Source organism: Salvia hispanica, chromosome 4, assembly GCF_023119035.1.
Source record: "Salvia hispanica cultivar TCC Black 2014 chromosome 4, UniMelb_Shisp_WGS_1.0, whole genome shotgun sequence".
In the NCBI taxonomy this organism is placed as follows: domain Eukaryota; kingdom Viridiplantae; phylum Streptophyta; class Magnoliopsida; order Lamiales; family Lamiaceae; genus Salvia; species Salvia hispanica.
Genome location: NC_062968.1, coordinates 36,818,184 through 36,831,071, shown reverse-complemented (window position 1 = coordinate 36,831,071; position 12,888 = coordinate 36,818,184). Strand labels below are relative to the sequence as shown.

General features: G+C 34.0%; 2 protein-coding genes and 1 long non-coding RNA gene across 8 annotated transcripts; 2 read left to right on the top strand and 1 right to left on the bottom strand.

Annotated features, from left to right (window-relative positions):
• Window positions 1–2,862: 2,862 nt before the first annotated feature.
• LOC125185548 lies at window positions 2,863–5,425 on the top strand. Of its 3 annotated transcripts, none has more exons than XR_007170168.1 (3): window positions 2,863–3,349; window positions 3,454–4,897; window positions 4,984–5,425. It is a non-coding gene; the product is annotated as an uncharacterized LOC125185548 (long non-coding RNA). The 3 variants fall into 3 exon arrangements; XR_007170170.1 differs by having other exon boundaries at window positions 2,864–3,349; window positions 3,454–4,889; XR_007170169.1 differs by having other exon boundaries at window positions 2,889–3,349; window positions 3,454–4,614; window positions 4,701–5,425.
• Window positions 5,426–6,002: 577 nt separating this feature from the next.
• Window positions 6,003–8,440, bottom strand: LOC125222929 (the record flags this gene model as incomplete). Its single annotated transcript, XM_048125827.1, has 3 exons — window positions 6,003–6,269; window positions 6,389–6,467; window positions 8,319–8,440. Coding segments are annotated over 3 exons (267 nt in total), but the record flags the coding sequence as incomplete, so codon positions are not given.
• On the top strand, window positions 8,437–12,882 carry LOC125222926 (phosphoglycerate kinase-like). 4 transcript variants are annotated; one of them, XM_048125825.1, is made up of 14 exons: window positions 8,437–8,712; window positions 8,788–8,834; window positions 9,081–9,176; window positions 9,275–9,363; window positions 9,461–9,804; window positions 9,906–10,191; window positions 10,279–10,346; window positions 10,627–10,872; window positions 11,311–11,386; window positions 11,541–11,617; window positions 11,701–11,750; window positions 12,077–12,161; window positions 12,252–12,350; window positions 12,567–12,882. In XM_048125825.1, the coding sequence occupies exons 3-14, from the start codon at window positions 9,151–9,153 to the stop codon at window positions 12,780–12,782; spliced, it is 1,662 nt and encodes a 553-aa protein (XP_047981782.1). In that variant the 5' UTR covers window positions 8,437–8,712; window positions 8,788–8,834; window positions 9,081–9,150; the 3' UTR covers window positions 12,783–12,882. The 4 variants fall into 4 exon arrangements, with proteins under 4 accessions (XP_047981782.1, XP_047981781.1, XP_047981779.1 ...); XM_048125824.1 differs by having other exon boundaries at window positions 9,257–9,363; XM_048125822.1 differs by having other exon boundaries at window positions 9,081–9,363.
• Window positions 12,883–12,888: the final 6 nt, after the last annotated feature.

Below are 12,888 nucleotides of genomic sequence, written 5' to 3'. Positions count from 1 at the left end.
CCACTGGCTACCAAAAGCCCATCTTCAAAAGTATCACTCATACTTATACCTTAGAGATAGAAGCAACTATACGATAATAGTGGAATTCAAATCCAAACTCATTGCAGTAAGATCTGTGTTTTCAACTGCGCTAGTTTGTTTGGTATATAACCAAAGATTCAAAGATGTGCGTTGCTATTTTAAAATTTAGGGACCACAAGTGTACACGTGGCAAAATATAAAGACTAAAATGATAGCCCCTCATTATTATTAATATAAATTACAACTAATAATTTTAACATTTTATTTATGAATTTCCCTATAGTTATTCTCTCGATTAGTCATTAGTCACTTCAGTACCACCCATGATTATATTCTTTTGAAAAAAATCGTTAAGAACGCAAAGTTGACTTTTCTACTAGTAAAGTGATGTCAATGGAGTATGAGATATTGATTCTTAAAATTGCAAATTCAAAATTTCGTTATATCACACTCTTGAGAATTTTGGCAAACTTTGAGAGGAATTTATGATCTCAATGCCCGAAATAATACCGATTATACCAATGAAAATGGATACTATTATTTCTTATTGACCGATTTACGCACCTGCATAATTTGACATGCGTGTTTGAATTTGATTTAGGAAAATCAAATTTATGGGAATTTTTTAATTCCGTAACCTTAATAAATGGAGTGAGTTACAAAATGGTCCTTGAACTATGAGTTTATCTCACTAATAGTTATTGTACTTTAAAAATATCTATAGTAGTCCCTGGACTAAGGATTTAATTCAAAACCGATCATTTTGCATTTTTTTCATCTGAAAATGCTCTTTTGGGGGCTGAGTAATTTCGCCTTTACACAATTTTACTTTTTCAATCTGATATTATTTCAATGATCTACTAAATCTGATATTATTTCAAAATTATCTTCTTTTTCCCTTTGTCATCCTTAACTTTATTTCTCTATTTCAATATCAGATTTTATTTTATAAGATTAAATTTAAAATTTAGATTTTTAAATATCGATAAATTATTTTAGATTAAAATTTTGCATTTTTCCATCCGAAAATGCCCTTTTGGGGGCTAAGTAATTTTGTCTTTACACAATTTTACTATATGATATTATTTCAATGATATACTAAATTGATATTATTTCAAAATTATCTTCTTATTTCTGTTGCCATCGTTCACTTTATTTCTTTATTTCCATATCAAATTTAATTTTATAAAATTAAATTTAAAATTTAGATTTTTAAATATCGATAAATTATTTTGAATTCAAATTATTAATTTATTCTATTACAAAAAATTTTGTGTGAGCTAACTGTATTTCTATATATATACTATTGTGAGTCGAGAAAGAATACATAAATTAATAATTTTAATTAAAGTAATTTATTGATATTTAAAAATTTAAATTTTAAATTTAATCTTATAAAATTAAATTTGATACTGAAATAAAGAAATAAAGTTAAGGATGACAAAGGGAACAAGAAGAACATTTTGAAATAATATCAGATTTAATACATTATTTGGATTGTGTAAAGACGAAATTACTCAGCTCTCCAGAAGGATATTTTCAATTGAAAAAATGCAAAAGAATCGATTTTAAAATAGACCTTTAGTTAAGGACTACTGGAGATATTATTAGGCCATGCTTGGTAACACAAATAATATAGGAATGGAATGAAATACAAATAATTAATTAATTTAAAATTTAATTTCAATTTTTAATTAATCATTATTAGTGGAATTAATTATCACGTGTGATGTTGTAAATAGTGAATTTATTATAAAATATTTATTACAATTCATTAATCATTTTATTACAATTTATTATAATATAGTAAAAACTATAAAATCAATAAATTTCATAATTATATGATTGAAAACTAGTATCCATTACATAAAAATAAACGTTATATATTTAATAAACTTACATCAATCCTTTCTATATCAAAGTAAATACTATAAACAAATTAAATGCATGATTTAAATGTCGTAGTAACATAGGCACTTCAGGAAATAACAGTTAAAAAATATTTCACAAACCAAACATAAAAAACTGTATAAAAATTGAAATGTTTTAAATTACTTTATCCAAATTAAAAAATGTCTCGTATCAATAAAGATATAATATTATGTGTAGTGTGTGTAATATTTGGAATTTTTTTTCAATCATTTAAAATTCCAAAATTTTTATAAAATTTTAAAATTATAAATTAAGATGATATTGAAATCAAATCTAATATAATACTTAAATTAAGAAAAAAGAGAGAATGGGAATGGAAGTAGGAATGGAATGGTCATTCCTTAGCTAAATTGATGGAATGGTTATTCCCATGTGGAATGGAATGGTGATTCCAAAGAGAATGGTCATTCCTAAGAGTAAAATATATCAAGCAAAGGAATGGAACAGAGGTAGGAATGCCATTTCATTCCCCTATTGGTGAGATAAATTCATAGTTCAAGAACCAATTATGTATGTTCATTAATAAATGCTACTCCCTCCGTCTCAATATAAACGAAACACTTATTTTGGACATGAGATTTAAAGAATTGATATTTAAAGAGTTAAAGTAATGAGAGTAAAGTATGAGAAGAGAAAAGTAGAGAAGTTAAATGAGAATAAAATATATGAATAATAAAGTAAGAGATAATTTTTTGCTTAAAAAAACAAATTAACTCACTTACAATATAATATTGCGAAAAAAGGTATATGACCCACTTATTGGCGCTGGCGCGGAGGAAGTAGCCAAGTTTTAAAGGAGAATACGAAAATAACGATTTGGGCGAATATTATAGTAGCATCAAGCTACGTGCTTTTAATCGCCATTGTGAAGAGCAGCAATGAAATGACGAGAGTTGCAGGATTTATCTCAGATTTCCCATCAAATCTAGAACACTCGATTTGGTGATAAATATTTCAAACTGAAAATGACTTGAACAAACAAAATAAAGCGGGATTATAGTTGGGAGTAGTGGACTACATTTTTGGAGCAACTACAATGTTTGTGTACGTGTTAGATGATTCCCCCACCTTCCTCTTCCTCTACTGCACCATCTTCGTCGTCCTTCTCATCTTTCTCCTTCTCCTCTTACTCCTCTGCTCCGACCTCGTCCACCTCCTCGCTGCCTTATCTCCTTGAAATCAAATCTTATTTATTTTGCTTTTGTTTCTGTTATTTTTTTTATCTCTAACTGGGCTGAGCTTTTAAAATGGATGAAAGCCCAAACCTGTAAAAGCCTAGCCCAAGTGTTTTCAACCTAAATCCTAATAAAGGAGCTCAAAACCTACGCCTTTTTTCAGTGTTGCAAAGGAAGCGCCGTAGGCTGAGAAAAATTTCTCACTCACCATGAGAGCCAAGGTATTACTTCTCAATCCTTTATTAAATTTTATGTTTTTATCACACAATTCATTATTTTGTGATGTAGTATGATTTATTAAAACTTTGTGGATTAATTTCCACAGTGGAAGAAGAAGCGTATGAGGAGATTAAAGAGGAAGCGCCGAAAGATGAGACAGAGATCCAAGTAGTTGACAATTTATAATATTTTCTAGTTAAGTTTGGTGTCAATTTCGTTTTGGATAATCTCAATTTGCAACGCTACTTTGCTACCCTGCATTCGGATAACCTATGAATTACTGTTTTTTATGGATTAATGCCTACTACTTTTGTTTCATTATACGTAAAATTGGTGGTTATTGCTTTTGATATTATTTATTTTATTCTGCTGTACGATGTTTGCAGAATACGATTTCAGGCTCATATTAGAATCAGTGGTTTAGAGTTGGTTTTGTTTCCAGTATTACTTGTTTCTTCTAGTGCTGTAGATTGGCTATTCGCTTTCCTGTATCTCTGAGGATGCAATAACATCTACGATTACTGTTTGGAAATATGTGGCATTGCAGTTTTTGTTGCCTTCCTTGGGAAAATAATAGTATTAATATAAAGGAACATTCAGAAATTCCGTTAGCACATTTAAGTCATTATGTTTTGGAGTATTGTGTTAGATCTTCTTCAATTTCTTTTCATTTTATATTCCAAATTTCCTCATAATTTCGCCATTTTGTCTTCCTAATTCCACCATCTCTGGCTATCCTAAATAATTCGGACCGGAGCTTCCATAACTTATTTTAATAGGAATTTATCTAAACGTTTACATTTGGGATCTAAACAGCATGCCATGATTTCGAATGACTACTTGACACACTCCTTGTCTCATTGTTTTGGCTCATATACTGTTGTGTACTGGCGCATACTGCAAATTTGTTACTATATACCAAAAATTATGATAAACATCATAATCTTGTATATAGCAGTATTGATATATACCATTAATATACTATCTTAGGGGAAAGTTGAAGCCCTAACTCACAGTCATGTTCTTCAAAGACTTTAGTGCCTCCACCCTACCTTGACTCTCCTTCTACACCCACCTCCAGCCAGGCAACAATAGTTGTCCTCCTCCAGCCACCTTCGTTATCCTTTTCAATCCCGTTGACTAGAATGCCTCATCTATTGTGGTTTTTTATATTAGGTCGACTGGAACAAGATTGTCAAGTTAGTTTGCTTTGTTGCAGAATCAGTCAGCTAGTTGGATATATTTGAAATGGCTGCTCCATATTTAGGTGATGGGATGTTGCGAGTCCCAGTCTGTTATGTGTTTCCCTTCTCAGTCCGTGTGCATTTCATTTGATTATCATTGATTAAATAGATCATCGACTCCATTCCTATTCTGGGATTGCTGCGATCTTCTCCCAGGGAGAGTTTGTGACCTGAGCTTGAGAGTCGTTTTTAAAAGTAAATGGAGATTTGGCAGCATTAATTTCGTGGAGTGGTTCACATGTACAAATATATGGGATCAGTTGAACGTGCATAAGTCAGGGTCCCCAGCTCCAACTAGGTTTTCTGGTGCTCATGAATTCATGATTGCATTACATCTTTCAGAAACCAGATCTCATGCCCCTCTTATAAACATGTTTGCATCATCTTTGTAGCTATCCAACATCGTCTCTTACTGAGGGAAATGCTGAGGACATTCCTTACTCAGTATGGTAATCTGCTCGATCAAGATGTTAGAGAAGTAGAGGATGTCTTGCCCGTAGATGATGTTAAGGAGGGAAAATTTGTGGTCCATACACTCGATGATGACACTTTGAGGAGGTCAGTTGTGGAGCTGAGTTACCTATCTAACCCAGGATTTCTGAAGCTGTTAGAGCAAGCGGAGCAAGAGTTTGGTGTTGGACAGATGGGCATTCTCGGCATTCCATGCACACATAATCATCTTCATTCTGTAATTGGGAGAAAGTGAAGAGTTATCTACGTATATTTCACGGATTTGTATGTGTATCTTGTCCAAGGTTTTCTAATTCTAGTTATCAATCGGTGTGTACAAATAATCAATTAAGAAATTTACGTAGTACTCTATTATATTCAAAACCTTCCTTTTTAATTCAATCTGTACCATTGTACGGAGAAACAACTTAATTCTTCAACCAACTCAAAAATTAAGAAGACGATGCCAGTAGAGTAGTAGTGCTTTGACTGAATCCAACAAGTAGATAGTAATCATACAAAAAATAAGATCTGTATATTTACATATTACAAGAACCAATCTTCTACTAGTAAACTTCATTAAAAAAGAGTAGATTTCTATTTACCCTGGGCCCCATGAATTTTAAAAGTTTTCCTTATACTACATTTTTATCACAATAATTTAGTAATGTGATTATTGTAGTGCAGAGACTACGATTCACGTTAGACATGTTGTTAAGGCTTAGCTATTACGGAGTACGATTAATTTCATTCTTTTTGCAAATGTCAAACAATTTTTTTTTAGATTATGCTTGGTACCATGGAATCATGGATGCAAATAATACCAACCGAACCCCATCACACATTATACAAATTATCCAGACATCCAGCCCATCCTGGTTGATGGTCATGGTATGTGAATTGTTTCGGGCTCTTCTTATAGGCCATTTCTCAAATTAGACAGGACCAAGGGAGATATACATAGTAAAACACAGAATCCAGGTTGTATTAATGGCTAAAGATTGGATGTAGCATAAAGTTGATGGAACCATTAAAAAGGGAATTTAACAAGACAATGATCCGGACTACAGTTGTATTCTTTAAAAGGGAGGGAAATATTATCCCTACTTCTCTAAGATAGTAACCTCCAGCAAAGAAGAAGAGCATATGGTACTGAAGAAGACTATGGGAAGTAGACAGGCCAGTTGAAGTAGTACGAGTCTCGCACTTTTTTGTCCATTTGATTCCACTGTTGAAGAAAATCAAAATCATATGTAAGAAATAACAGGCTAGAGAGGTGCAGAAGCCACATGTAGCAGTACGAGTTCCCCGACATTGTTTATGTCTGAAACGTTGAGAAGGAAGTACCTGGAATTGATATGGTTGATTCTTGGCACGCGCTTTCTTCCAGTGATATTGTTCAAAAAGCATTGCCTTGTCATGCCAGCTGCATTGTCAAAGAAAATGTGCACATGAACTTAAACGATCCATAAAGATGCAAAAATAGCAAGAAAGTGATCCTCAAAGAAATAGAAGTAGAGAGTCAAAACAGATGTAATTAATGGCGTATGGCGGTCGACCAAAAACCCGCCACAAGGTTATGGCAGTCGGCATGGCGGAATATGGCGGTCGATAATAAATAAATAATAGTATAATATTATTAACATAAGAATATTAAAAATATGAAATATAAAATGCAAAAGTTTAGAAAATGATAAAAACATAATATCTCAAACCTTATAACAACAATTAAACATAAAGACAAACAATTACTACATAATATGTCTAATAATTGAGGCCTTAGCAAAATAGTTAAAGTGTAAAGTCATACTTAAATACTCCACATATTATGTCTATATTCAAATCCTCAATCTTCATTAACCTCAATATAGTCATCCTCAACAAGTCAACATATTGAAGTCATTGTTACAGAAATGTTGTTTTACAGCACTGTATTATTTTACTGGATCATATTGTTACACTGCAATCTGCATCATATATTGTTTTACTATATCATATTCTTTATAGTTTGAAGTTACACTGTTACAGTTACAAAATTTTTGTATAACAAGTTTGGCTTTGAAGTTGCAGAAGCTATTCACTATAGTTAAAACAAATGTAATTTACAACAAAATAGCATACATAATAGGGTTCGAGAGTGAGACGAGATGAGGTTTCAGGTTTGCCATTTTGGAGACTAAAAACTGTATTTTAAATTGGTAGAAGGGGCCTGGTTGCAATTTAATGGGCTGAAAATAACAAAACGACCGCCATAACCACCACGGCGCCACAGACATGGCGGCCGGCATCAAAATTTGCCACACATCGTCATGTGTGGTGCAATGGCAGATATTTAATAACAATGGTCACAATGGAAGAGATAAAAAGTGTTTGCTTGTATCCGAGCAACATGTAAGATGAAGAAGCAAAGACTAATAGGAAACAGAATGCCCTTTTCTATTCTAGTAACATCTAAAGGAAGATATGGAGCACAAATGACTGGGTAATCAGACAATCAATAATCCAGCTGACACCAAATCAATCTGAAAATAAACTAATAACTAAACCACCAAACCAACCGAACCACCCAGGCTGGGAATATCAGTATGTTTTAGAAGTAGTGACTCTCCAAGCTCTCACCAAAACCACATTAAACTCAAAATCTCAATTCAATTGGAACTGTTACAAACTTGAGATGCTAATTAAGGCACATTCAAGCAAGAATTTCAAATTCAAGGTCAAATTTATGGAAATTGGAGTTGGGAAAATTACAGTAAAAATAACCGAAGTGCTTGACATAAATGCAGGACATAAAGCTTGAGCCAAGAACTATCCAACAATGGATGGAGATACATAGAAGTTCATGTATGGAAACAAGAATAAGATGTTGATACAGGAAAGGCTCAAACCACAACAGTAAAGAGTAATTCATCCATTTGTGATGTCATCTTCAATGTATAGCAAGTTGTAGCACTGTACTGATAGAAAGACAATGGAGTACTTGTTTTCCCATTTATTCATACAATAATAACGGTTGAGAAAAAGACATTTGGAGACAAATAAACATGGTGCATTTTGTATTGTGAGAATATCAGCTAACATTTCACATAATATCCTACAGATTTTGATGTAAATTTCACAGCATTAAATTCTATCAATCAACCAGAATTATGCACAATTCAGTAGGTTTAAGACCCAGAGAACACAAACAACACATACATAAATGACATAACAACCTACAACGCATAACCACAAGATAAAAGAGAAAAAACAATTTGCATAGATAGAGAAAGTATACTTGAATTGGTTGGAGAGAGTCCAGATGTAAGGGTTAATCCAGGTAAGGGCGGAGAAGGCGGCGGACCCGATCCATATGCGTTCCCGAAGTACTTCTCCATTTCTATTCTCCTCACCCGCTCTTCCTTATCCTTATTTATCCCTCAGCGCTTTTTGAATTATCTTTTCACCTTCCCATAATTACTTATTTATATCAATAAATAAAAATAGAAGCTACGGAGTTGAGACTGTTTCGATGCAAAAATCAAAAATGGAAGTAGTTGATCTTCGTCGAATAAATATCTACTTTAATTGCCAAATTGTTGCTTCCAATTCTCTGAAACTGAAAGCCGTGCCGGATCCCAGAAATCTCAGTCTGATACGCACCAGTCATCTCTCTACATCCCCAACCCCAGGTTTCCTCGTTATGCATTCGTCACTGGAATTCACTGAAACAAATTATTAACTGCCTTTATATTTTCTATTATTAGTACTTAGTGAGCTGGTTCATCAGACTGAGCATCCACTTGCACAAGAGGTACATTGACTCGCCCCCATTTAATCTTAATCATGTTTTTTTAATTGCTTATTCTGCAAAAAAAAAACTGTATACATTACCGTATACAAAATGTAATGAAGAAAGAAAAGTTGGCTATTTTATCAGTTAGTAGTTGTTAAAATAGCACCCCTAAACTCCCTTCATCCCACAAAAGAAAGAAAACGATTTATGATGGAGCTTGATGGTGTATCCTCAAAATTAATTATTTTTTTCATCATTCCCTAGGATTATTATTATGACGCGGGAAAATTTGCTGTGTTTCCGAATGTACAATTTCTGAGGAACTTCCCAAGAAATGAGCTATTTGGAAAAGTTGTCATGGTGAGGTTTGATACACTGATCTTACTTCAAGGGATGAAGGAACATAAACCATTGCCGGAAAATGCTTTCTTCACCATTAGGTACTTGTATAATTCAAGGGCAAAAGTTATTCTCGTGGGTAGCTGGAATGAAAGTGCAAATCCTAAGTTCAATATGGAAGGAAGTCTCTCGACAAAATCTGTTGCAGGTGTGCATCTAATTCTACTAGTTTAATGGTCATCATAGCTTTTGGGTAACAATTTAATCTCAAGTCTTTTTTTGTTGTATGTTTCTGTGTGCTGCAGATTTCCTGTCATCCATGCTTGAACTTGAAGTTGTTCCGGTGAAACGTGTTTCAGGGTTCATGCATTTAGATGTGGATGATATTCAAAAACCCAGCATTCTTTTGGTTGAGAATCTTTTCTGCTTGAAGGGGGAAAGAGCTAACTGTTCAGAGTTTGCCAAAGAACTTACTTCTGGGGTTGATATAATTGTTAATGATGCCTTTTCGGAGTCTCATAAAGTTCTTGCTTCTACAGTTGGTGCTGCTAAATTTTGCAATGCCTGCATCTCTGGGTTTTACTTTGAGGAGGGCCTATATAAGCTGAAGGAAATCATCAAAATCACTGAAAGGCCCTATATGGCTGTTGTAATGTCATATTCTCAACTTAAAAAAATGTATCTAGAATTGCATATATCTTCTAAACCTTCTTCTATAATAGTCATTGGGCTTCAACGTTTCATGCACAGATAGGTGGAAGCAAACTGGCAGACAAAGCTGCAGCCTTGCAGTCTTTAGTATCTACATGTGATGGTTTAGTCTTTGTTGGAAATATGGCTTTTCAAATAATGCATGCTCTAGGAACACCTGTTCCGATGAAACTGGTGGAAACTGGAGCTCTAGAAGAAGCTGCTAGGATAGTGGAATTTGCAAAGTCTAGAAATATTCCAGTTGTTCTCCCTCAAGATATTTGGTGCATCACAGATCATGTGTCAGAGAAGATTCAGATAGCTTCTGTTCATTCTATCCCCGAAGGTAAGTTATTGAGAAGCACCTTGCTGGCTTTCTCTCTGTGTGTGTGAAGGGCATGCTATAATTTAATGAGTCTTTCTGTGGTTTCAGGTTGGCAACCTGTTGATATTGGACCAAGATCATTAGAAGAGATGGCATATTTTCTTTCAGTGAGCAAGGTGCTAATGTTACAGAATATCTTTTCTTTCAACTACGCATTTTATGTTGCAATCCACTGTAGCTATTTTCTGAAGCGGAGATGAGAGATCTAATAGATGATTCACACCAGTTAGAGTGATGGCTCCGTACTGATAAACATGGTCTATATTTAACGATTTTTTGAGTAGCTTAGTTTATATATTTTGAGCTTGCAAAATGCAATGGCTAGGCTTTCCCCGCGTAAGTAGTATCCTGTGAATTTTACAGCTGCTCTTGAATTTTTTTTTTCATTTGCTTCAGAAAATAACATGGCTTGGCCCATTGAGATTTAGCTCTAGAACGCAGGACACAGATGAGACTTTTAAACTTGCTGAAGCACTTGGTACTCTAAGCAATTGCAATGTAACTTTCGTTGGAAAAATGGAATTTGAAGAATCAGTTTGGAAATCAAAGTCTTATTCACATGATAATTTTCTCAAAAGTGCTGCTGTTGTTTGGGAGGTTCTAAAAGGAGGAAAACTTCCTGGGCTATTGGCATTGGATAGAGTATGTATCTACTATCTACTACTCCATCTTTGAGTGAATGCACTGATCAAGTACGGTCTTTTGGTAATAAAGGAAAAACTGTATGAAAGAAAGATTAACGATACATATAAATGCTTAGTGGAAAGTGTCCTGAATAAATATTAAGAGGAATGAATAATCACGGTATGTCTGAAAAAGTCATCTCATGGATTTATTCGACATGTAGTTCTAAAATACTATCTAACAAAAAAGGTGTTCAAAAGATTTGTTATAGCATGTTACTTTGAAGTTTTGATCAAGAAAATAGATTATTCCTTCCTCCTTAACTATGAACTTATCGTATTCAAGCTCGTGCCTCCATTCAGGAAATTTAGTTTGATTTTCCATTATTTTACCACTATTTGGGATCTTACTCTGTTCTTGTTTATTTTTGAGTCATAAAATCGTTGGAATTTGCAGGCGTATCCCTTTGTGGTAGACTGGAGTGTTGTCTATGATGATCCAATGAGACCTCTGGTTGTTGATGTTGGGAGTGGTAATATCACTTGCTAATATGCCGGAAAATTGTATTTTTGCTCTCAAATGGTGTTAATTTGCTGAACTTTTCTGTTTTGAGCAATTGAGGTTAGGATCTCCTCTAGATCTATTATAAGTCTAATAGAATAACCCCAATTATGTGCTTGCTACAGGAAATGGCTTGTTTTTGTTTGGAATGGGGAGGAGAAGAAATGATATGAACTTTCTGGGGCTCGAAATGAATGCAAAGGTTGTTGTTTCTTGTGAAGAAATTGATAGTTGAATTTTGATTCTGAACTAACGTGACAGTTGTTTGCTCTGATCACAATTCAGCTGGTGGACCGTTGTCTAGATGATGTTCATCAACATGGCACCCACAATGTGTATGTAGCTTCATCCCATCATGGCTATTTGCTTTCACTGTGTATTCGGTTTTAATGTTACAAATTTGGTCCATAGCTATATTGTGGATGGAAATCATGAACATGAAGGATGATCCTCTCTCATAGGACACTCTTAAATAACAAAAGTTGTCGTGGCAGTAGTAAAATTAAATTTGATGTTTCTGTTGTATACTACTCCTCATAAGTTTGAATGCTGAAGAATGAAGCTGTCACTATATACTCATGGTGCTGCATGGGATTTGGTATTAGGTCTGAGCCTCTGCGGAGTATAATAATGCTTTAAATGGTCTATATCTTGTCTTTAGGCACTTTATTGCAACAAATGCAACATCAACTTTTCGGTCCATAGTTTCCAGTTACCCAGGGGATTTGTTTCTTGTATCAATACAGGTAATAGTATACTCTTTTTTTATGAACCGGAACATTTTATGATTTTTCTTCTCACTAAGCAAGGTTTATGTTTTATTGTGATGATCTCAGTGTCCGAACCCCGACTTCAACAAACCACAATTCCGGTGGAGAATGTTGCAGAGGTCATTAGTCGAAGCAATAGCCGATAATCTAGTGCAGGGTGGGCAGGTGTAAAATCATTAATGTGCTCAACCCTCTTTTTTATTAGAAATTGATTATAATGATCTGATTGATACTAATTCATATTTAAATGTGTAAGATAACGATCGTAACTATAAACCAGAATGAAGGGATGATTTCGTGCTTTATAATATGTATAACGACTCATTAACCAACCAAAGCTGGTAAATAAACATTTATTTACTTTTCTTGCTTGATTTGCAGGTATTTCTCCAATCAGATATAGAAGCTGTTGCTAAGAGAATGAAAGAAGAGTTCTTGATGTATGGAAAGGGAAAGCTCGAAGTTATGGAAACTGAAGAATTAGGATGGCTGAAAGAGAATCCACTTGGAGTGCCATCTGATTGGGAAAGGCATGTGTTAGGTCGTGGTGATCCTATGTACAGACTCTTACTTTCTAAAGTGGAAAACAGAGACTAAAGCATAGGCATTTCCTTGCTTGCAATGGTCATTTCCTGGTCAGGGATTCTCTGTAAGCTGTTTCTAATTGATTATAAAGTAAAAAAAACTCCTTAAACTACACCAT